The following is a 25,165-nucleotide window of genomic DNA, read 5'->3' on the forward strand; positions in this document are numbered from 1 at the left end:
TGACGCAAACGAGAAAGTCCCTGGTTCAAAAAGAAGAAACTATTGTAAGGTCCTTTCCCCCGGTTGTCTCGCTCCCTTCTCCCTCCCCTCCCTCCCCCTCCCCCCATTCTTTCGCTCTTCTCTCCCGGGGTTTTAGAACGTTGTGGGTTGTTTGGAACTTGGGGATCCTCACTGCTGGCCCATGGCTGTGATCGCTTCCGAGCGTGGCCGTGCACCGCCCACAGCCCCAGAGCAGGAATTCAGCACCGAGGGGCTACCCCGGGCCTTCCTGCAGAGCCTACGTACACTCTTCGACATTCTGGATGATCGACGGCGGGGCTACGTCCACCTCTTGGAGATTGAGTCCCGGTGGCAAGGCGCGGACACGAGAGAGCTTCCAAGGGGCGTACTGGAAGGTCTGAGGAAGGTCGCCCCAGCCAGCGGGTACCTGACCTTCGAGAGGTTTGTAGTAGGGCTGAGGACTTCGCTGTTGAGTGCTGAGAATGGGGCCCCTCATGCCAGAGCCCCACAGGGGTCACGGGGCCAGGCGTCCCAAGCCAAGGTACTTCCCATGGGGCCCGGGATTTGCAAGGCTAGTTCGGGCCAGGGCCGGGGCAAACTGGTCCATGAAAAGCACCACCAGCGACTCATCTTCGCACCCGCAGACGAGCCCCGGACTATGCTGGAGAAGAAACCTTTGTCCTTGGGAATTCGTTATCCCCACGCGGGATCGAGCTGTTCCTCCCGGAGCCTGGAGAAGCTCTCCAGCCCTCAGGAAGCTGGGTGTTACCCTGGGGATTTGGAGCGGCCCAAGAGCCAGGCTCCTCAGAGCCCTGGAGGACTGGTCCTGGAGCGAAGTCAGAGTGGAGATGCAGGTGAGGACTGAAGGTGTTTAGAGATGTTGCGGGGGAAGGAGTAGGTTTGGGGACCCAAAATTGATGGGAGTTGGAGGAGTATTTGAAAGAGTCTACAGAGAATTTGTTTCCTCTCTCCTTTCCGTCCTTCTGTCCCTCCTTCCTCTAACCCCAACAGCATTGCTGACCTTGGTCTATTTTGGGCACCCTGACCTCTCAATTTCTCTGTCTGTATACTCAGCCCCCTTTCCTGCCAGTCTGCATATTCCTTCCCCTCTCAGCCCCTACCATGCATGAGATTCTTGTGTGTGATGCCAGGAGTCAGACTGAGTTACATCAGCCACAGGAGGACCTTGTTAGGACTCCAGGAATAGAAGATAGAGGGCTAGGGGAGCCATCCATTGGAATAGGCTGGCTTATTCCCAGACCATTCCCTTCCAAGGCCCTCCCTACCCTGGATTCAGATTCACTTTGCCTAGGGTCTTAGTTTCTGTAGGGGTTCTTGTAGAAAATCATTCACTTAACTGGCAACCCCAGAGGTGAGGGACTCCAGCAGGGAAATGAGCTTCATGTTCTCCTCAAACCACTTAGAAATAAACCTACCTTTTACTCTTCCTACCACCCAAAATGGGGCTACACATCCTAGGAGTGTTCCCTGGGGGCATTTATCCTAAATGCTGATGAAGAATTCTTTTTGAGGGATTATGCAGACATAAGTCCAAGCCTGAGAAGGAATGATTCTCCTTTGCTACATAAACAACAGGGCCAAACAAGGGACTTCAAGGGCCCCAAAGTGAATTTTTGGTCTAATGTAGACCTGCCCTTGGAGAGGAGACCCAGGTAATAATAATTATAGTGATTATTTGCATTCACTAAGTATTTCAATTCCATTATCTCGTTTTATCTCTATAACATCCCTGGGAGGTAGGTAAGATAGGAACTATTTCTCCCATTTTTATAGATAAAGACAATGGAGACACAGAAAAACTTGCCAAGGTCATACAGGAATCCTCCCAGTGTCAGGATTAGAACCTAGGTCTTGGAGTTCTGATATGATTCAGGATTCGGGGGAAAAAATAAAAAGAATAGACATTTTCTTGAAGGGGAAGGTAGGTTCTTAACAAATGCAAGCCTTCAGCTTCCAGCCAAAGAATTGTGGACTTGTTCACTGATAGTCCAGGTGAATGTCTGAGTTTAGAAACTCATCTAGAGCACTCAGGCTTGGGTTTAGGGGTGGGGATGGGGAAGAAAGACAGAGCCTTATCATGCAGACTTCCTGGGCCATTGGCAAAGGCTGGAGGGAGGTGAATGCCCAGCACTGTCCATTTCCACAGACCCCTCCTTAGGGAACAAGTATCTGGATTATAGGTTAAGGCATGGGCTGGGCTCCAAGATCGGCTGATGGTCCTCCTGAAAGCCAACCTCCTTGGCCCATTCAGCCTACACACGTGCCCAGGCAGGTGCAGAGTTTCCATTCAGCAGAGTGCTTCCGATCCCTGCTGCACTCCCAACCTGTGCTATGGGGGAAGGGAGGTAGAGGAAGAAAAAGGAGTGAGAGGAACAAGGGCTCTGAGCCTCCAAGAAAGTTAGTTGAGAGTTTAATAGGGAGAAGAGGGGAAAGGTGGCTGGAGGTTAAGAACATAGGAGAAGGAAAAGGCTGCCTTTTTCCCTCCCCACATCAATGTTGTCTGTCTGCTTGTCCATTCATCACCAGCAGTCATGTGGCTCAAAGCCACTCTGGGAATCATTGTGACCACCCAGTTGCTGGTGCCATGCATTGGTCAGATTCAGTCTTTGATGTATACCCTATTTATTGCCAGGGGCTTTGTACCCCTCTGCCCAGATGTCCACTGTCCCAAGGCAAAACTGAATGGGACCCTCACCTCTAGGGAGTAGAAAGTCTACTGTGATGTCCTCCTGGTGAACTGATTTCCTGGGCCAAGCAATTTGTGCTGGTGCCAGTAGGATAGCATGTTGAGGCAAGAAGCACAGGGCCTGACTCAGAGTTTGCTTTGCCTGGTAAAGGGTGAGGGGGAATAGATCTGGGACATGGGATGTCTCTGGCAGCCGTTCCAGGCTCTGAGATTCCAGGCCTGGCATCACTGAAATGTCCACCATGAAAAGGATCTTGCTCTCCCCACCCCCCTTTCCATGTTTACTCTACTCTCCCTCATTTCTCTTTCCCACATTATTTGGACCCTAGAGGGCCACAGGTTTGCCCTGCTGGGCCTTTCATGCTGAAAAGTCTGCAGTTGCTATACCTTTGCCAACTTTCCCTTTCTTATCTGCATTGAACCCAGGAGGCCTATGTCACTGTTGTTTGCCCTGAGTTTCAGGCCCCCCACATTTGACAGAGCAAGGGCCTTTTGCTCCCCTACTCCATTAAAGGTTGGTCTGCTCCCCAGAAGTGAAGAGGATTTGAACCCCAGGATCATAGGATCATAAACTTAGAAGTAGAAGAGACTTTGGAGGCCATTGAGTCCAACTTCCTCATTCTACAGATGAAGAAACTGAGGCACAAAGAAGTTAAGTGATTTGCTCAGGGTCACACAATTATTAAGTATCTAAAGGAAGATTTAAACCTCAGGTCTTCCTGACTTCAAGTCTAGCACCTAACTGGCACCTTGGTCATCTATGGCTAGAATCCCACAGAGTGCATTATGAATAGACCTCTCTTTGCACAGCCTGTGTCTTCCTGAAATGCTGGGTGCCAATGTACTATTCAGGTAAATACTGGGATATCTGATCCATAGGCCACTAATAAAATCTGGAAGGATTTGAGGACATCCCTCAATTTGTGGTGTCATCAGGGAGGCTGGCCATAGCTTCCCCCAAACTACCCCTCAATGCTCCTCTCAGAAACAAGATCTTGGCCTACTTAGAGGAGTTAGAAAAGTGAACATAACAAATAATTTTCCCTGAAATGTGAGGAAATCTTGCAGACATGGGGAAAGGATAGGGCTAGCCCATTTGGGAGAAAGCCTTAGTGAGGCTTTACCCACTCCCTTAAGACTTTCTTCAAGTCCCAGGTCCACATTGTTTCACTCTTTATATTTGTATCCCCAGCACCTGACACATAGTAGGTGCTTAATTAATATTTGTTGATTTATTGCTTACCCTCATGCCAGCTTTTTTCAGTACCCCTTAGGGGAGAAGTTCTTAACCAGGATTCCTGAATTTATATTTTTAAAAATATATTTTGATAACTGTATGTCATCAGACTTGGTTTCCATTGTATTCCTATGTATTTTATGTACTCAAAATATTCTGAGGAGTCTCTAGGCATTAGACTGTCAAAGGTGTCCATGATCCAAAAAAGGTTAAGGTAAAGGCCCCTATGCTAGGGGCCTCCACTACCAGCAAAGAACTTATAGTGAAGGAGGCTTTAAGGACCCCACACTTAAGCCCATCAGATCCTTGTATCCTTTTCCTGTCTGAAAGGAGGACTTACTATTTGGGCCTCCAGCCCTAGGTAACTGAGAAATAACCTTCCCCGATTCTGCTGGGGAATGCAAAGTAGGAAGGAGGTCAGGGGAAAGCATGTCAATCCATTAATCAATAAGTCCTTTCTGAGGTCCTCTGTATAAGGTTACAGAGGAGAAAAAAAAGATATAAATGCAGGTTCTGCCCTTGTTTGGTTAGGGAGATGAGACTCAGACACATGAAAAGTTAGATATGATGATGATGGCAATGTTATCCAAACCTTAAGTGTTCTAGAAGTTCTAAGAAAGGAAAACCTCTTTTATCTAAAGCAGTCAAGTGAGTTTCATGAATTAACTAGGCTTTAAACAGTGAGTAGAATCTGTATAGGCAATGGAGGGGGAAGAGTATGCTAAGTTGGGGAAATGGGGTGAGCAAAGGTACAAAGATGGAATGACAGTGGATGTGTGAAGAGTCAGTGAAGAGACTAAACTGCGAAAGTTGAGGGTGGGTCCAGGGAAGCCTAAGGAGATAGTCTGAGGGCAGTAGGTTGGTGCTGGTGGAAAGCTAAACCATCCACAACAAAGCCTTCAAGCAGGAAAAACAGCCAAATCCATATCAAGCACATGTAGAAATATCTGTTTCTTTTATTCACCTGACTCTGAGTCAGGGCCTACTGGTGGGAAAAAGGGGAAGGAGGGACTGAGACACTTAGGGAGTGAGGCTTAAAAGGCCTGGAGACTGAGATTAAGGGAAGTAAATTTATATGACAAGAAAAACCAGGGGAAAAGAGCCTACTTGGGAGATGAGGTAGAAAGAACTTCTAGAATGAAATGTGGGAAATTGATCATTCAAGGTTCACAGGGAGGAGTTGGAAATTCTCTGTGTTAGGAACCCAAAAAGTTGGGTCACCTTTCCCAGCCCTCAGGGAATACAACCTTTTCCCCAAATTTCTTCTTTGCCAGGAGGGCGGGGGACAACTTTTCTGCCTCACCCAGGTACTCTCTGCTGGGACTGTTTTTCACAACCCACATGGTGTGGAGCAGCCCTGAGGGGGAGCCAGGTCTAGCCAGAGCCAAGGGTGGCCATGATTAGCTGCTGCTAGCCTTATGGAAGCCAAGCTAAGAGCTGGTTTTGGAAAGAGTCAGGCAGCCACCCAGATCTCTCTCCCTTATAGGCACTGATGTCTGGACTGTGGGACGATGCCATAGTGAAAACTGTACAGCAGGTGGGTCTGGGAGGCATCCAAGGGGCCGAGGAGAGCAGCGGCGGCATACTATCACCAGTGGAGTGGACTATGACATGGTAAGATGCACCTGTCCTATGGTCCGTCAATTTTATGATAGATAAAAAGGAACAGACAGATAGACCAGGGAGCATCCAGAAGTGCTGACCTCTGTTATCCCTTGGGCAAGGAGGTATAGGGAGAATGAATAAATGAAAAAACATTTCTTTTTTTATTTATTTCATTAAATATTTCCCAATTACATGTAAAAAAAATTTTAACATTAATTTTAGAAAATTTTGAGTTTCCAAATTCTCTCCCTTTCTCCTGTCTATCCCCCACTCACTGAGAAGGCAAGCAATATGATATCAATTATAATGTGAAATCATGCAAAACATATTTGCATATTAGCCTTGTTGCAAGAAGGCATTTTTTTTAAGAAGGCATTTCTTAATCACCTACTAAGTACTCTATGATAGGCAAATCCCTGCCTTCAAGAACTTTGCATTCTTTTAAAGGGATACAATATATATATATAGGGGAGTGGGCCCCCAAAAGGAGCTTAGTCTGAGGAGTTCCAGGGGTTGTGATTGGATTCATAGGGCAGTTGATTATCTTCCTTCCAAGAATAATGGTATTATTGGTTTGATCCTTGTTCTCAGAGCAAGAGCAAGAGGCAGAATGGGGGAGGGCGCAATGTCTTTCCCAGGCCTCCAGCTCTGGAGTGGCTCCAGGACTATTCCAGGTACAGTGGGTCTGGATTGGAAGCCTCTTTGAGGACACTTTATCTCTTTCTCATCTGGAAGATCCATTCCTCCAAGGACATCAGGGGTGAGAAGAATCCTCCTTCTGTCTTCCAGGAACTTGGACACGATAGGCAAGGGCCTGGGGGACTGGTGCCATCTGGAGAAGGCTTGAGGGATGTAGAAGCCATCCATCTAATGGGCCGTCTGTGTGGCTGTGCACATGGGTTTGCCTTTATATGGTGTACATATGTGCTTCTCTCTTGGTATGTGTTGCAGCTGAAGCAGATGAAGGAGCTGGAACAGGAGAAGGATGCACTCCTGCAAGGGCTGGAAATGATGGACAGGGGAAGGGACTGGTACTACCAACAGCTCCAGTGGGTACAGGAGCGACAGCGCCACCTCGCTAAGAACAAAAAGAGCACAGTGAGTCCCCCGCTTTTCCTGCTTCCCAGACAGCAGCATCCATCCCTGCCCTTGGCAGTTAATTCCTAGGATCCTCCCTCTGCCCCAGAAGCTGATCTGACCTCTGACCTTAATTCTCCTCGTAGGATTTTGGGGCCGAGGGGAGCCCCAGCCCACTGGGTCAACTGTTGCCCAAACTGCAGGAAGTTATTCGGTGCCTAGGGGACCTCTTAGCTGCTGCCTGTGCTGGAAGGGTAAGTGTTCCCTCCCTGAGCCCCTTCCTAAAGATTCTTAGATGCCATTCCCAAGGATCCTCAATTCTAAGCCCACTGAATACCCCACCCTGGTCTCTACCAGAAGTAAACTGAGATCATGGAATGATAGAATTATGAGATATCTGAGTTGAAAGAGACCTTTGAGATCATTGAATCTGGTCCTCTCATTTTATAAATGGGGAAACTAAGGGCCACAGAAGGGAGATAACTTGCTCAGTGTCACCCAAGTAGACCGAAACACAGATTTCCTGGCTTCTAATCCAATTTCTAATCCTGTTTTCACTGCATAATGTTGCCTCTCAGGGTCGTAGTACCTCTCCCTTCAAATCAGACTTGGGGTGATTTTCCCTATGGGGAAGAAGAGGTTCTCCAGGACTTCCTTACTAGGTCTATCCTCAGTATCTGAACTCTTACCCTCCTTCTTTATGTCCTTCTCATGCAGGTCCAGGCTGTCCCCAGCCCTGCCTCTGCCACCCCCACCATATCCCCTCTCTCTGGGAGACATCAACAGACCATATTCATGCTGAAGGAACAAAACCGTCTCCTAACAAAGGTGGGGATCAGAGGTGAAGTGAAGGGTATAAGGGGGTGTGATGGGAATAAGGGAGAAAAAAAGGGCACTGGGAAATGGGGAGAGGAGCCCAGACAGTTGTTGATTCCCATGGCTTCCTTCCTAGGAGGTAACAGACAAGAGTGATCGGATCACACAGCTAGAGCAAGAGAAGTCAGCCCTCATCAAGCAGCTGTTTGAGGCTCGAGCTCGAAGCCATCAGGAAACCAGCCAGCTGGACTCCACCTTCATCTAACACCGCCGACAAGAACGCAAACATCACAGACAGCCCTTGCTCCTGTGGTGGGCATAGGGTCTTTTCAAAGCTCCTACCCCAGCATAGGCACACATTCTGGGCATCCCCTGACTTTGTATGGGCAGAGATTCATCAGACAGCCTCTGCCTCTGGCAGGTGTCTTGCGTGTTGAGGACACCACCCCTCTCTGACCACTTAACATCCAGTCATGACCAAGGCAGAAGGACTTCCCCATCTAAGCTCTGGGGAGAAATATCTATAAGAATAACTTTCGTAGCCATCTCTGGCAGGAAGGAAGCTTCCCTCAGCCAATCCCAGAGAGTCTAGCCTCATCTCCTTTTCTCCACTGCCCCCTTTAGTTGAAATCCTGCCCCTCCTTCTTGCTACTTGTGTGACCTAGACCAAATCACTTCGCTTTTCTGGGTTTCAGTTTCCTCCTTTGTAAAATGAGGGGGCTGGAGTGGATAACTTCATAAGGTCCTTTCTAGCCCTGAGCTGGGTTGTTTTCTCAATACCCCCTGCCAAACCTGGTCTATTCTTCTCAAGGCGAGGACTGGTTCTCAAAAGAACATGAACTATTAGGAGTAGCCCTACGATGGGGGCATCCCTTTCTCAGGGCTGGAGTCCCTGGGGCCTGGCATATTGCACCGTTCCGCCCAATAGCTATTATGGGAGCAATAGCTGAGGGGATGACGATGAGCTGGAGAGGCCATCCTCTGGTAGGGAATGGGGTATGGTCAAAACTCACCCTCTTTCCCTACCCACCCTCAAAGTGTTTACAGGGAAAATTCTGGGGTATTTAGGCAAGAATGGCTTTTTTATGGTTGTTGCCCCACCCCTAGGAATGTGTACAGCTGCTATCTGTCTGTAGTAAAAATACACATCAGCCCAGATGTCTTTTCACTCTCTCCTTAGCTACTTCCACTTCTAAGCATTGAATCCTGAGGGGAAGGGGTGTCATTAAGGAAACAGCAGGGGGAGTTGTGGTATGGGAGGTACCTTAGAAATTTTTAAGGAGGTAATTCCCCACTGTGCCCCTAGAGGGCAAAATTGTTAGACAGAAGTCCCCAACAGTCAATCAGAAAGTATTTATTAAGCAACTACTATACTCCAGGCAGCTAGGTAGCACAGTGGATAAAATGCCAGGCCTGGAGTCAGGAAGACCTGAGTTTAGATATGGCCTCAGATATGTAGTAGCTATGTGACCCTGGGCAAGTCACTTAACCCTGTTTGCCTCAGTTTCCTCATCTGTAAAATGAGCTGGAGAAGGAAATTGCAAACCACTCCAGTATCTTTGCAAGAAAACCCCAAAAAGGGGTCATGAAGAGTCTAACATGACTGAAAAGCAATCAAACAAATAATCTAGGCACTGCACTAAATCTTGGGGATACAAAGAAAAGCAACAAAGAGCCCTTCCTCTCAATCCCAGGGAGCATACCTGTAAAGGGGAAGATGTACAAACAGCTTTGTACAGACAAGATATGGATGGCATAGATTGAAGATCGGCCACAAAGAGGAAAGGCCCTAAGGAGGACTGGGAACGGCCTCCTGTGGAAGGTGGGATTGTAACTGGGACTCAAAAGAAGCTGTCTGGTAGAAAACAAGGAAGGGTTCAGCCCCCTCCCATGACTGGACTAGGAGACCTCCCCTCCTAGCTTGAGGGTATAAGGGCAGCTAGGCTTGCTTCTTCCAGGAGGTAGCCCCTTTGCCCAAGCTGTTGTAACCAGACTTTCCTTCTCCTAATCCCATCTCCCTTCTAGTCAAGACTACCTCTTCCTTTGCCCCACTTTCATCTAGGACTCTGTCCCGGCTGACCCCGTAGGAAGAGAGGCCCTGTCCCCTCCTCAGCCTTCACCCTCCTTGTCTTCTAGGTCTTGGAGTCTATTGCCAGGAAACAAAGGGGCCTCTGAGTTGCTAAATGCAAACAAAAGTCATTCAGAAACAGCAATTTGGCAGGGGTTTAGCAGATTCACCCTCAAGAAACTAGTGCTCATACTTTTGAGGGGCAATGCCCCCTTTGGACAGAAGGATAATAAGATATTAAAGAGCTCACATTTCACTAGCACTTGGCTCAGAACAGCCCTGAGAGGTAGGTTGTGCAGTATTTTTATCCTTATTTGGCAGATGAGGAAACTTAGACTCAGTGAAGATACAAAGTGACTTGCCTGTGAACACATGGTTAGTAGGTATGTCAGCCTAAGTATTTGATCAAACCCAGAAGGGGAGACCTCCCCTGGGGGTTCAGGTCTTGAGTATTTCAGTTTGTATCTAGTGGGTGACCTCTCTCTGTCCTTCCCCAGCATAGGACTTGGCCATTTTCCCTGAGGACCTTTTAATATTCCCTGCCCCCAGAAAACCCAACTCAGGTTTCCAGCATGTGAAGAGCAGGGGTAAAAGGGATCAATGCCTTGTGGTATTACAGGGACCTCCAGGCCTGAGGTCTGAGGCAAAAGGGCTAGCTGTTACGGAAACAGTAGTATTTATGGGCTAGAAAACGTGCTGGAAATTGCCTGTTTTCCTGGGGGAGCATCTCCCTTCCACACCTCTCCTCATGTGAGTAGAGAATAGACAAAAGAGTCACAAGAAGTTGGAGCACTGTCCTGAGCTCAGCCCTGAGGACCTTGCTTTCTGTAGATGTCACCCTACCTGTGCTCTTTGGAATCAGAAGAGATGGGTTTGGCTCCCAGCTGTGCTGTGTACTAGCTGTGGAACCTTGGACATACAGCCTCTCCAGGATTGTTTTCCTTTTTGTTAACTGGGAGTGGTGATAGAGTTAACCTCTATGATTCTATGATCTCAGGAGTTGCTGGGCAGTGCAGCTAGGGGGATTTAGTTAAAACCAGAACGAGATGTCTAGCTCTGTCCCATGCTAGGTTTCCAGCCAGCCTCTTTCCTACCTTGAGACAAAAAGCAGAGGTCAGAGGTAGTATTTTCTCCTCTGGCTTTTTCACCAACCAAGGAAGGGGTAAAACCCCAGACCAGTCCTTACCCCCAGGAGACACAAGAACAAGATGAAACATCTTGTGTGTGTGGGGAGTGGGGAAGCATTGTGGGAGCAGCAGAGAGGGACAGGCAGAACTCATTTCCAGAACTAATCTCAGTCAGCTTTTGTTCACACAGGTTGGACAGGTTTGATGCCTACTGCTTTTCTGAGATTCCCCAGCCCACATAGGGTTTGAAGATAGAGGGTAGGGGCAGGGGCTTGACACCTTGTTTTCGATTTCTGATTCAGTGAATGTGGTGGCTGGTTTTTCCATAGGCTAATAAGTCATGTGTTGATTGACTTAATACAGCAGTTAATTTTCCTGTCACCCCAGGTAACAGACTCATCTAGCTTCCTTACCTGGGCCACAGGCTGAACATATTTTGGTAGTAGAGAAGAACAAGGGAAAGAGCGTAAATGTCTCAGTGTTGCTCTTCCCTGTCACCAAGGACACAGCTCAGAGTCCATATCAACCCAAAGTGGGTCAAGAATATTATTAAGAATGGGGCACAGCTAGGTGGCGCAGTGAATAGAGCACCGGCCTTGAAGTTGGGAGGACCTGAGTTCAAAATTAGCCTCAGACCAAAGATGTGACATTTAGTATCTGTGTGACCCTGGCCAAGTCACTTGACCTCAATTGCCTTAAAAAAAATGGGGCAGCTAGGTGGCACAGTGGATAGAGCTCTGGCCTTGAAGTCAGGAGGACCTAAGTTCAAATCTGGCCTCATACACTTGATACTTATTAGCTGTATGACCCTGGGCAAGTCACTTAATTCTGATTGCCTAACCAAAAAAAGAATATTATTAAGAAGTCAGACCTGGAGCCAACAAAGGATGGATTGAGACCAGGGTTAGGGAGGAGGTCAGAAGAGGAGTCGATCAAAACAATAAACCAATGTTTGTTATAGTGCCTGTTATTATTGTTAATTGTTTCAGTTGTGTCAGACTCTCTTGTGATTCCACTTGGGATTTTCTTGGCAAAGATTTTGGAGTAGTTTGCATTTCCTTCTCTAGCTCATTTTACAGATGAGGAACTAAGGCAAAGAGGGTTAAATGACTTGCCCAGGGTTACACAGCAAGGTAAATATCTGAGGCTGGATTTGAACTGAGGTGTTTCTGACTCCAGGGTGGGCTAGCTACCATATTAACTGGGGAGACTAAGGAAAATGAAACAAACTGCCTTCCAGGAGCTTACTTTCCACTAGGGGAAACAACATGCAAATAAAAGATAATTTTGGTGAGTAGGCACTAGTAGTTAGGTCCTGGGTGGGTGGAAAATCAGGAAAGACCTCATCTAAGAAATGAACTGAGATTTTAAGGAGGCTATGGATTTTAATAGAAATTAGGAGGGGATGTATCCCATGCCAGTGCAAAGGTGCAGAGGTAGGAAATGAAATGTGTAAGGAACAGAGAAAAGCTTTGAATGAACCTTATAGAGTATTTGAAAAAAAAAAGTAATACATAATAAGCCTAGAAAGGTAGGTTGGAGTAAGGCTGTGAAGGATTTTAAATGGAGTTTATGTTTAATTCCAGGGGCAATAGGAAGCCATTAGAACTGATTGAGTAAGGGAATGACAAGATCAGACCTGTACTTTTGGAATATCACTTTAGCAGCTCTGTAGAGGTCCAAGAAGGTCAAGAATCAAGAAAGAAAGCCATGGGGCCCTGGACCAGACTTCCTTTAATATCTCTTTCTGTGCTAGTCCTAAGCAAAGTGATGGGGTTGTGAAATTCACAGAGTTCACTAGAAAGCAGGGGAATGGGCCCAGGAACTGATGACCATACCACCAATCCCTTCTGAGCTAATCCACTTAGAGAAACTTCAAGGCTAGTTTCAACCTCCCCATATGGTCAGCAAGCACCTTGGAAACCCCATGAACACAAATCTTCATGGCAGGAGGGGATGGCTGCCTTTCATACTCAGTCCCTTCCTGCCAGCCCTGGACCTGGCAACCCCAAGGGAATGAGAGAAAGGGTTATTGTGATCTTTGGACACATGTACTGTCTGGTCTGTTCTAGGGAAATAGAGGGGACAGAAGGGTGGGAAGGGTGCCAGCCAGCACACAGAGACTCTGGTTTGCCTTTTAACCAGCCTGGAGAAATTTCTTTATGTTCTCCAGCTAGATAGGTCCCTTGTGAAGCAACTTCCCTTATTCTGGATGCCTTCAGCTCCCCAAGGGCCTGGCCTAGAGACCAAGAACTCTTTCTCCTGTGTAATTTGTCTCTGAGTGACAGGACCTTCAGTATTTTCCCCAGCCTGGCCCTTGGCAACAGGGGCCACAGCTTTAAAATGAGTGGTTTGTACAGAATGAAAGAGAAGCTGGAATAACATTCTGTGTCAGGTGATCTAGAAAGGCAGGAGTTGCAATCATGCTATCAAAGAAAACAAAAACGAAAATTCACAACATTAATAGATACAAATAAGGAAACTATGTTATGCTTAAGGAACCATAGACAATGAATCAATATCAATTCTAAACATATGTACCCAATGGCACAGCATCTAAATATGTACGGGAAAAGTAAAATGAATTGCACAAGAGGGGTGCCCTGGACTAAGCCTGATTCAGCTGGTAATTTAGGTTCAAAATTGAAACAAAATGAGACTCTCTGAAGTCATTTAACAGTTAACAAAAGGAGATTTGCTTAACCAAAACCAGAAGGATATCCAAGAAGGATAGGCATTGAGGACACCTTGAGTGGATTCATTTGAACAAAGCTCCTTAGCATTTTCCAGAGAGCCTTCTAGAACTTTTTGTACTCAGGAGAATAAGATGTGATGTCAACAACCTGAGCCTTGAGCCAACCAAATCTCAAGGATGGTCTCAATACCTTTTGAGGAAAAATTGGCTTAATTTGCATGGGGACATGGGATAAGATATTGCTCCCACCACAAGAAGAAAATTACAAAAAATTACAGGAGACATAGATAAATTGGAAGATAAGAAGTCAATAAAACTGATAAAAAAAAAAAACTAAGAGCTGGTTATTTTGAAAATACTTTAGCAGGGGCAGCTAGGTGGTGCAGTAGATAGAGCACCGGCCCTGAAGTCAGGAGTACCTGAGTTCAAATCCGGCCTCAGACCAAACACTTGACCACTTACTAGCTGTGTGACCCTGGGCAAGTCACTTAACCCCAATTGCCTAAAAAAAAAAGTTTAAGAAAATACTTTAGCTAATCTAACAGAGAAGAAATAAGAATTATCAGAACTATTACTCTCAATTCATTATTGAGAATTATTTAAGGGTTGACCCAGCAATAGCACTTCTAGGGCTATATCCCAAAGAGATCATACAAATGGGAAAAGGACTCACGTGTACAAAAATATTCATAGCAGCTCTTTTTGTGGCGGCGAAGAATTGGAAATTGAGAGGATGCCCATCAACTGGGGAGTGGCTGTGCAAGTTGTGGTATATAAATGTAATGGAATACTATTGTGCTATAAGAAATGATAAACAAGCTGACTTCAGAAAAACCTAGAAAGACTTGTATGATCTGATGCTGAGTGAAATGAGCAGAACCAAGAGAATGTTGTACACAGTAGCCACGTTGTGCGATGACTAATATTGATAAACATAAACCCTCCCAGCAATACAAGGATCTAAGACATCTCGAGGGGCCTAGTGATAGAAAATGCTATCCACATCCAAAGAAAGAACTATGGAAATTGAATTGCTAGTTTTTTTTTCTCTTCTGTTGAGTTTTGTTTCCTCTTTCTGATGGTTCCTCCTATTGGTTCTAATTCTTCCTTACAACATCACTAATGTGAAAATATGTTTAATAGGAATGTAAATGTATAGCCTTGTATCAGATTGTGTGCCATCTTGGGGAGGGTGGTAGGGAGGAAGAGGGAGAAAAATTTTAAACTCAAAAGCATATGGAAGTGATTATTGATAAATCAAAATAAATTAATAAAATTTAAAAAAGAAAGAAAGAAAGAATTATTTAAGGGGCAGCTAGGTGGCGATAGAGTTCTGGCCTTGAAGTCAGGAGGACCTGAGTTCAAATTTGACCTCAGACACTTGACACTTAACTAGCTGTGTGACCCTGGGCAAGTCACTTAACCCCAAAACAAAACAAAAAACAGACCAAAAAAAAGAATTATTTAAAATTATATGTCAATAAAACTGAAAATGTAAAAGACATAGAGCAGAGGTTCTTAACTTTTTTTTGTATCATGGACCCCTCTGGAAATCTGATGAAGCCTATGGACTGCATTTCAGAATAATTTTTATATGCATAAAAAAGGTTTACAATGGAAACCGATTATATTGAAATATAGTCATTGATTCAGAAACAAAAACAAAAAGGTCATAGGCCCCAGGTTAAGAACTCTTGATAGAGAGGATCATCTGCAAAAATATAAAATAACAAAATCAATAAGATGAGGAGGTTGCAGAAGCATCTTAGTTCAGTGGAAAGAATGCTGGGTTTGGAGTCAAAGAGCTTAGGTTCAAATCCTGGTACTTCTACTTAGTAGCTATGTGACCTGAGGAGAGTCACCCAGTTTCTCTGGGTCTCTGTTTCCTGTTTCCAGATGTGGGGGTTGGAGTAGGTGATTTCTAAAGTCCCTTCCAGCTCTAAAATCCCATAATCTGATTATCCTCTCTGTCCTGGCCCTTGCCTCTCCCAGGTGCAACAAAAGACAATAGAGCAACTAAACCAACCCCAATCAAGTGTGGGAATGGGGATCATGGAGTGGTAATATAACCATGTAGCTCATGCTTTGTAGAGCAAAGCAGATGCCTGCCTAGACAATTTTATCATCCACTTCCATTATAAAATGAAGCATGTATCACTACAGAAGGAAACCAGTTAAAGACTGAATTGAAGACATTTGGTGGGGAAACAGTTAATATGGTGGCAGGTCCTGTGGCACACTGGGCCTTACAGTAGAGCGGTCACTCCGTCCTTGCTAGTAGTTGTAATCTCCACAATAGAAGTTCACTTTTCTTTCTTCTCTGTTCACAATATTTTCCCAGCTCTGAGATCTTTCTTTTACCATCTCCCTCTCCACCATTTCCTCTTCCCATTGTCCCACCTTGCACTCCTTCCCTCCTTCAGCCCTACTCCCGTCCACATACCAAAGCTTAGGAATTTCCTTCTCCTGCTTTGGGATCAGAGCTAGCTCCCTCTCAGTTATTACCTTGGGCATCAAGAGCAAGGCTGCAATACAACTCCTAGCCAGTAGGAGGTGTACTGCATTCAACCTGGTAATACCATAGGTTTAAGGCTTCAAATGAATTAATTTCTGACTCAAATTCTATGTATTAAGTTTACTTAAAATCAGGAAGATGCATGGGGGCTGGGGGAGGGTGCCTTGAAGGGTTGAATGTGAACTAATCAAAAAGAAAGAGGAGGAGAGAAGTTTATTGGACATCATGAGCAGTGTCTACCCAGCTGCAAAGGGATGGCTCAAGGGACCTCTGTGGGCTGGCTCCAAGCCCAAAGGAAAGAGAGGGGGGAGAGTGATCACTCCCTTCAAAGTCATAGATCCAGGGCTTTCAGTTCTTTGAAGTGAGCTGGATCTAATCCTTCCAAGAAGGTGCTGGGCCTCCCAGAGAGAAGCCTTTAGAGAGTTAGGGTTGGGATGCCTTTCCCACCCCTCTGAAAAGCCAGACAGGGGTATGGGTCTCTCCTTTCCAAACTCTCTGGAAATATTCTGTCTACCAGATGTACTTTCCCAGTAAAATGAGGCCTGTATTTTAGGAGCATATAGTCCTTTCATTGTACTTAGATCTGGGAGATACCTTAAAAGTCATCTAGTCCAATTCTCTCATTTTAGAGATAGGGTAAATGAGACCTAGGGACATGAAGTAACTTGTACAAGGTCACACAAGAAATAAACAGCTGAGCTAGGATTTGAACTCAGAGCTTCCAAGCTAAAAAATTATTCTCTTTCCTCTACAGTGGTACTATAGTAGCAAAAGTCAGAAGGCTAAATTAAAGAGAGGATGGGGGTGGGGAGTATGTAGGGTACAAAGACCCTTACCGATAAATCGGAGACTCAGAGATATTAGCAAAAAGAATAGTTCCTTTATTGGCTTTCTTGAGAAAGGGCTCCCTCAGAGCACCCAAAAGATGGCGCTGACCAAAGAGAGCAGAAGTGTGTTCAGCTCAGCAGACTATATAGATCCTAACCACAATCCCCCTGCCCACCCACTGCCTCTTCTTCCCATTGGCTGGGCTTCGGAGCTCACAGTCTAAGAGCTGGAACTTCTCCCCAGCACCAAGGACAAAAAGGGCAAGAAACAGGGAATGGTTTGCATCAACAACTAGGGAGGGGGTCTGAGGAGGGATAAAATCCGGGTGAACAGGCTGTGGCTCTGTCATCTGATCTACTGGAGACACTGTGCTTTCTCAGCGAGGCAGCTTCTGAGAAATGTAGAGAGGGGTCAGCTTTTATCCTTCACTGAGGGGGCTTCACTATTTCAGCATTCCATTCAGGAGGGAAAGGGTAGGAGAGAACCAAAAGAGAAACTGAGAAAAAATGAAAAGGAAAGAGGAAGCTGTCCTCTCAAAGGAGGAAGAGACATTGAGTTGCATGGAGTCCAGACTATAAGGGAACAGTAGAAGCTTTGGGAAACAAAAAGCTACCTGCCATCCTTAGTGATTAAAAAAAAGGGGGGGGTAGGACTTGAGCTGTGATATAGAAAAAAAATCCACTGTGGGAGGGAACCAAAAGAGAAACTGAGAAAAAATTAAAAGGAAAGAGGAAGCTGTCTTCTCAAAGAAGGAAGAGACCTTGAGTTGCCTAGAGTCCAAACTACAAAGGAGCAGTAGAAACTTTGGGATACAAAAGGGCAACCATCCTTGTTGTTAGAAAAAAACGGGGTGAGACTTGGGCAGTGATATAGAAAAAATCAACTGTTGTTGAAAAAGTCACTTGAAAGTGATCTCTGATAAAGCTTTTTTTTTTTTGTAAATAGTATTTTGTTTTTTCCAATTACATGTAAAGATAGTTTTCAACATTTGTTTTTTTCTTTTTTTGTTTAGTATTTTATTTTCCCCCAATTACATGTAAAAATTTTTAACATTTGGTTTTAAAGCTTTTTAAAGCATATTCTCTCCCTTCTTCCCTTCCCATACCCACCCCCCATTGAGAAGGCAAGCAATTTGATATAGGCTGTACATGTATAGTCATACAAAACTTATTTCCATATATGTCATATTGTGAAAGAAAACATAGCCCCCCAAAAAAAAATCAAGAAAAATAAAGAAAGTTTAAAAAAAATGGGCTTCAATCTGCATTCAGACACCATCAGTTCTTTGTCTGGAGATGGATAGCATTTTTCATCATAAGTCCTTCCAAGTTGTCTTAGATCATTGTATTGCTGAGAATAGCTAAGTCATTCATAGCTGATCATCTTACAATATTGTTATTACTTTGTAGACAGTACATTTCATTTTGCATCAGCTCATGGAAGTCTTTCCAGGTTTTTCTCAGAGCATCCTGCTCATTATTTCTTATAGCTCAGTAGTATTCCATCACCATCACATAGCACAATTTGTTCAGCCATTCCCCAATTGATGGACATTCCCTCAATTTCCAATTCTTTGCCACCAGAAAAGAACTGCTATGAATCTTTTTGTACATATAGGTCCTTTTCCTTTTTGCTTTTTATCTCTTTTGGGATGTAGACCTGGTAGTAATATTGCTAAGTCAAAGGGTATATGCATGGTTTTATAGCCCTTTATAGTTCCAAATTGATCTTCAGAATGGTTGAATCAGTTCAGAACTCTACCAGCAATGCATTAATGTCTAATTTTTTCCCAAATCTCCTCTAACACTTGTCATTTTCCTTTTCTGTCCTATTAGCCAATTTAATAAGTATGAAGTAGTACCTTAGAATTATTTTAATTTGTATTTCTCCAATCAACAGTGAGTTAGAACATTTTTAATATGGCTATAGATAGCTTTGATTACTTCATCTGAAAATGAATATCTTCTGATCATTTAACAATTGGGGTATGGCTCTTATTTTTATAAATGTGACTCAGTTCTCTGTGTATTTGAGCAATGAGGCATTTATCAGAGAAACGCTTCAAAGTTTTTTTTTTCACAGTTACAATTGCTTAATGTATTTCTCGCCATCCTATTTCCCCTCCCCCACATCTGTTTATTCTGCTCTCTCCTTTCACCCTGTCCTTCCTCAAAAATGTTTTGCTTCTGACTACCACCTCCCCCAATCTGCCCTCCCTTCTATCACACTGTCCTTCTCTTATCCCCTTCCCCTCCTACTTTCCTATAGGGTAAGCAGATTTCTATATTCAATTGAATATGTATGTTATTTCCTCTTTGAGTCAATTCTGATGACAGTAAGGTTCACTCACACACGCCCACACCCCCATCTTTCCCTCCACTGTAAAAGCCTTTTCTTAACTCTTTTCTGTGAGATAATTTACCCCATTCTAGCCCTTTCTTTCCCTTTTCCCAGTGCATTCCTCTTTCCCACCCCTTAGCCTCTGACTATATATACTCCTTCTTAACTGCCAATGAGAAAGTTCTTATGATTTACAGTATCATCTTCCCATGTAGGCATGTAAACAGTTTAACCTTATTAAGTCCCTTATGATTTCTCTTTCCTATTTACCTTTTTTATGCTTCTCTTGAGTCTTGTATTTACAAGTCAAATTTTCTATTCAGCTCTGGTCTTTTCATCAAGAATACTTGAAAGTCTTCTATTTCATTGAATATACATTTTTCCCCCTGAAGGTTTATACTCAGTTTTGCTGGGTAGATGATTTTTAGTTGTAATCCTAGCTCCTTTGCCTTCTGGAATATTGTATTCTGAGCCCTTCAGTTCTCTAATATAGAAGCTGCTAAATCTTGTGTAATCTTGACTGTGGCTCCATGATCTTTGAATTTTTTTTTGAATGTTTCTTTCTGGTTGCTTGCAATATTCTCTCCTTGACCTGGGAGCTCTCAAATTTGGCTATAATATTCCTGGGAGTTTTCATTTGGGGATCTCTTTCAGGTGGTGATCAGTGGATTCTTTCTGTTTCTATTTTACCCTCTGGTTTTGGAATATCAGGGCAGTTTTCCTTGATAATTTCTTTAAAGATGAGGTCGAGGCTCTTTTTTTGATCATGGCTTTCAGGTAGTCCAGTAATTTTCAAACTAATTCTCCTGGATCTATTTTCCAGGTCAGTTGTTTTTCCAATGAGATATTTCACATTGTCTTCTATTTTTTTCATTCTTTTGGTTTTGTTTTATTGTTTCTTGATTTCTTATAAATTCATTAGTTTCCATTTACTCAATCCTAATTTTTAAGGGATTATCTTCTTCAGTGAGTTTTTGTGCCTCTTCTTCCATTTGGCCAATTCTGCTTTTCAAGGCATTCTCCTCATTGGCTTTTTGTACCTCTTTTACCATTTGATCTATTCTGTTTTTTAAGGTGTTATTTTCTTCAGTATTTGTGGGCATGTGTGTGTGTCCTTTACCAAGCTGCTGACTCTTTCTTCATTATTTTCTTGCATCGTTCTCATTTCTCTTCCCAGTTTTTCTTCTACCCCTCTTACTTGATTTTCAAAATCCTTTTTGAACTCTTCCATGGCATAAGATCAATTCATATTTTTCTTAGAGGCTTTAGATGTTGAAGCTTTGATTTTATTGTTTTCTAAGTGTGTGTTTTGATCTTCCTTGTCACCACAGTAACTTTCTACGGTCAGAATGTTTTTCTGTTATTTGCTAATTTTTCCAATCCATTTCTTGACTTTTAACTCTTTGTCAAAGTGGGGTTCTGCTTCCAGGATGGAGGGAGCACTGTCCCAGGCTTCAAGGGTTTGTGCAGCTGTATTAGGACCTGTAAGTTTTGCGTTCTTCCAAGGTGGTATGATCTAAGGATAGGTGTTTACTACTCTCCTGGCCTGTGCTCTGGTCTGTGAGTGACCACAAATACTCTCTTCTGCCCTGGAACTGTGATGAAGGCCTCTGCTCCATTGTGACCACAAGCTCTGGTGTGTTAGTGCTCCTCCTCACCCTGGGACTACCCACCCAAGACTGTGACACAGATCCGAGTATGGGAAAAGCAACAGAGTCTTTCCCCTAGTGCTAGCAAAGAGACTCCCGTAATCTCCTTCTGACCAGTTGTTCGACCCCCTTATTGTCTGTGAGGTTAGAGTTCCAGAAGCAGCTGCCATTACTGCTAATTCAGTGTCTCCCAAGGCCTGCTACTGGTTTGCTGGGACCTGGTCTATGCTGGTATAGCCTGCACTGGACTGTGCTTCACTCTGGCCCCAATAGACAGACTTTTCCTGCTGACTTTCTAAGTTGTCTTTGGCTGGGAAATTATTTCACCGTGTCCTTTTGTGGGTTCTGCCACTATAGGAATTGTTTTATGGCATTATTTAGAAGTGTTTGGACAGGTTTGGGGAAGAGCTCAGGTGACTCCCTGTCTTTTCTCCACCATTATGGCTCCACCCCACCCCCTTCAATATTTTTTTTATAAGATTTTGAGTTTCAAATTTTTTCTCCCTTCCACCATCCCTTGCATCCTCCCCAAGATGGCAAGCAATCTGATATAGGTTATATATGTGCAGACATATTTCCACATTAATTATGTTGTGAAAGAAGAAACATAACAAAAAGGGAAAGCTACAATCTGATAAAGCTTTGTGGGCTGGCAGAAAGAGGCTATGATTCAGAAAAGGGGTTCCTCCATATAACTGTCCCCAGGTCCTAAGCCAGGAGTGTGGCCTCTAGGCTACAGGTTCCCCACAAGCTTTCCTCAGGCCTTGAGAATTATCTGACCTCCACAGTGTGTAGTTTGCCAAATTCATTGAAAGGACACACAGAAGGGAGAGATAGTCTTAATAAATATTAATTGAATTAAGGGGAAGTGAATTGGATGGCTAAATGGAGCTGTTAAGACAGACACTAGAAAGGGCCCAAACAGGATATTTTTTCTAATGGGATCAAATGTGAGTAATGTGGAGATTCTTGGGTGCTGAAAGGATGGGTTTCTAAGGAAGTGGAGATAATTTGAATCAAGGACCAACTTCTTTTTCATATCTAGTATCAGCTAGGAAGGACAGTTAGGTGGCACAATGGATAGAGTGCTGGGCCTGAAGTCAGGAAATTATTTCCTGAGTTCAAATCTGGCTTCAGATATTTACTGGCTGTGTGATCCTGGGCAAATCATTTAAACCTGTTTGCCTCAGTTCCTCATCTGTAAAATGAGCTGGAGAAGGAAATGGCAAACCACTTCAGTATCTCTGCCAAGAAAACTGCAAATGGGGTCACGAAGAGTCTAATACAACTGAAAGGACTGAACAACAAGCAGCTAAGAAGTTTGAGAATAATTCCAGCTGCACTGGACACAGGCCCTGAAAACCCAGAGTGTGGAAGAGGATTGGTCATTTCAGGGAAGAAAGAACAGAAGAATCCCAGGAGGCCTCTGGGTTCACCCAGGTAGGGCATAGACCAGGTCAGGTCAGTTGGTTCTCAACTTCTGGGAAGGACCAGGCAAGAGAAACTGTAGTCAGAGACTGAGGTCTGATGTGAAGAAAAATGTTCTGGGAAGGACTCTTGGGACCCCAAGCAGTTGGTGATTCACAGGCCATGAAATATTCTTTCCAGGATACTTGTCCTTGCATGAGGAGGAGTGTTGCCTTCCTGTTTTCTGAAGTTATGATATCTTGCTAATTGCAGAGGTCATGGGCAAATCATTCTGGATTTCTGAGCTTTCACATCCTCATTTGTATTATAACATCTACCAACGGGATATGTCAACCTGATCATGGTGTTTTATAAATTGTGAAGACAAGTCCTAAAGAGATGAGTTATTGCACTAACCCAGGGGTCTTAGATTCTCTGGCTCAGTTAGTCCAGGGGTGTAGTTGGCACAAGGGCCAGTGGTTTGTTCCTACAGTCAAGGCTGCCCCTCATCCAGTGCTCAGTGCCTTGAGTTTTCCTAGCTGCAGCAAAGGGAAGGGTAAGGGGAGGCAGTGCTGAGCTGTGGGTCTAGTAACCCTGGATGGGAAAAGCATTTTCTTGGCAAGAAAAAGTCTAACCCACGCTGTTTTCATTACGGGGCCCCAGGAAACTCCTTCTTTCTCCTCCTCCTCCTCCTCCTTCTCCCCCAGGCTTTTCTTTCCTACTCTGCCAACAGGATAAGAGCCTCTTTACACTGTTTCTCATTTCCAGAATTCTTCCTTCCCTGAAAAAAGAGAACAAACGAGGCTCTGGAAGCATGTGTTGTACATCTAGGCCATCTGGTTTCAACCTGTAGGATACAGGAATCCAAGGGGCCCCTCTTTATCCCATAGAGGGTCTGTAGGGCAAAGTGTTAGTGGCAGAGTGAAAGGAGGGGCCTGGCTTGCCCTCTCCCAACTCCCCCCCCCCAGGGCTCCCCACCAACTCCTGAAGTACTTACTATCCGAGGCCAAGAGTACACAAACATATCCTTCCCAGCATGACCCTTCTCCCCAAGGTTTTGGGAAAACAAGACCTCCCAAAATAAACCTCATTTCTGCTGTATACTCTGCAGTGCCCTCCCCTCTCCCCATCGCCTTTTAAGTCCTACCTCTCCAGTCCTTCAAGGCCCAAACCAAGGCCCACCTCCCCTTTGAAGCCTTCCCTGACTACCTCAGGCTCTAAGGATCCATTTCTTTCTTCTCTGAGAGTTCATGGCAGTTATAGTCCATACCATTCCCCTCCCCCCACCAAAAAAAGAATGCTTGATTATATTTTATTACTAATTATCCCGTTTGTATACCCATTTATGTGTGTAGATGTATTTTTTTCAGCTCTGTGTATAGCGCTGCAAAGTTGATATTGATGATGCTTGATAAAAACTCCAGGGACGCGCTATCACCTCCAAGATCAACTGTAATTCAGGATTAGCATTTAAAACTCACCATGACTTGAGCTCCAACCTTCTTTTCAGTTTTATTATAAATTACTCCTCTTCATTCATGAGATAGAAGACTTTCAACCATTCTTGACGATAAGACCAGAGCTGAATAGAAAAAAACAATTTTTTGACTTTCATATAAATTATTCCCCGTTACTCTACAATCCAACCAAACTTGCTTTCTTTCTGTTTGCTCCCCAGTGACACTCCATCTCTTATCTCTGAGTCTCTGCATCGCTGTTCTCTGATGCCTAGGAGATACTTCCTTCTCACTTCCATTCCTTAGATTCCCTCATTTACTTTAAAAATCAGATCCAGTACTACCTTTGATATGAAATGGTTTCTGATCCCTTCCTCTGCTATTGCTTTTCCCTCCAAAACAATTACTATGTATTTCTTTTGTATACCTCCTCTGTATAATATAAGCTCATTTAGGGCAGGAATTATTTCATTTCTGTCTTTCTGTCCCCAGCGTCAGCCTAGCGCCTGGAATACAACAGGTACTTAATGAGTACCTGTTGATTGACTGGTTCCTCCCAGAGTTGTGAATTTAAACCCTGGCAACCTTGGGATGTGAGAGAGGAGCACAGAAATGGGCAGGTGGGAAAACTCTTGGGATGACAGCATTGGTTCCTGGGGCGGGGTACAGTCCTCTGGGACCAGGCCACCCATGGTTTTACTCTGGCCTCTGACAAGCCATCAGAGCAATGAATTACGATGAAAACATGCTTTAAACTTTCAAGAGAACATAGTGCCTGCCTTTGTCCCAGGCAGGAATCATATGGGATCCTTCTGCACTTTTATGTCCCAGGCTCATGGTGCCATGCTCTGGGACCTCAGCCTTGGGCACTGTAGGCTGCCCATCTGATGTGGTGAAATCCTTTGCCTTCTTGTGGCCATAGACCCTTTCAACTCCAGAAGAAGAAAGGGTTTGTAGCCATGGGTGGGGTTAGGGAAGGGGGACAGAATTGTAAGAGACAGCCTGGGGGAGAACTCAAGAGACAAATTGAATCTGGCACAGCTCTGGGCTGTTCAGTAATGTCCAGTGGTCTGGTACCTTGTGTCCTCCACCTCCCCCACTGAGTTCAGGGCGGGAGCTTTTGGACAGAGGGCTTCCCGAAAAGTTTCTGCTCTGGGGCGGGGAGGAGAAGGGGGGGGCAGCAGACATTGAAGAGAATAAAGCTGCCTTTGCTAATTCTTCCAGACCCTCAGAGGCATGGCACCCCATCCCAACCTTTATTATCTCTGAATTAGCCGATTTGGCAATGCAAGCTTGTTTCTTGTCTGGGTCCTGGGACCAGAGCCAAGATCTGGGTTGCTTTCTCTCCTTTATCAAAGACAGCCCTTCTCTCAACTTTTCCCCCCCGCTCTCCATGCCCCACCTCAAGTCTCCCTTTCAGAATCCCTGGATGTTTCCACTGCTGGAACATAGTTGGAGTTCTTGGTGGACACCCCTCAGGATGTTCTCTCCTTGAGGGTTCTGCAGGGTTCTCCCATTTCAAGATATTTGGATCCCAAGTTCTCTACTCCTCATTCTAAGGATTTTCACCTCTGACCCTGGGAACAAAGGGCAGTGGAGGGAAAGAAGCTTCTCGGAAGGAAATCATGAAATGGGTT

The 25,165-nt window shown here is 44.6% G+C and overlaps 1 protein-coding gene and 1 long non-coding RNA gene across 3 annotated transcripts in view; one reads left to right on the forward strand and one right to left on the reverse strand.

The window, feature by feature from the left end:
- On the forward strand, positions 1 to 8,598 carry SAPCD2 (suppressor APC domain containing 2). 2 transcript variants are annotated; one of them, XM_020981804.2, is made up of 6 exons: positions 13 to 854; positions 5,431 to 5,558; positions 6,501 to 6,647; positions 6,773 to 6,880; positions 7,344 to 7,454; positions 7,579 to 8,598. In XM_020981804.2, the coding sequence occupies exons 1-6, from the start codon at positions 182 to 184 to the stop codon at positions 7,705 to 7,707; spliced, it is 1,296 nt and encodes a 431-aa protein (XP_020837463.1). In that variant the 5' UTR covers positions 13 to 181; the 3' UTR covers positions 7,708 to 8,598. The 2 variants fall into 2 exon arrangements, with proteins under 2 accessions (XP_078006073.1, XP_020837463.1); XM_078149947.1 differs by lacking the exons at positions 7,344 to 7,454; positions 7,579 to 8,598 and adding an exon at positions 6,141 to 6,309 and having other exon boundaries at positions 1 to 854; positions 6,773 to 6,862.
- The window catches only part of LOC110205299 (uncharacterized), a 24,682-nt gene continuing 5,204 nt past the window's right edge, over positions 5,688 to 25,165 (reverse strand). Inside the window, exons 3-4 of the long non-coding RNA XR_002323551.2 lie at positions 23,553 to 23,653; positions 5,688 to 6,627 (exon numbers count right to left, since the gene is read on the reverse strand). This is a non-coding gene — a long non-coding RNA (uncharacterized LOC110205299). The remainder of the gene's footprint in view (positions 6,628 to 23,552; positions 23,654 to 25,165) is intronic.

This window comes from Phascolarctos cinereus, unplaced genomic scaffold (assembly GCF_003287225.1).
Source record: "Phascolarctos cinereus isolate Bilbo 61053 unplaced genomic scaffold, phaCin_HiC Scaffold_2;HRSCAF=192, whole genome shotgun sequence".
In the NCBI taxonomy this organism is placed as follows: domain Eukaryota; kingdom Metazoa; phylum Chordata; class Mammalia; order Diprotodontia; family Phascolarctidae; genus Phascolarctos; species Phascolarctos cinereus.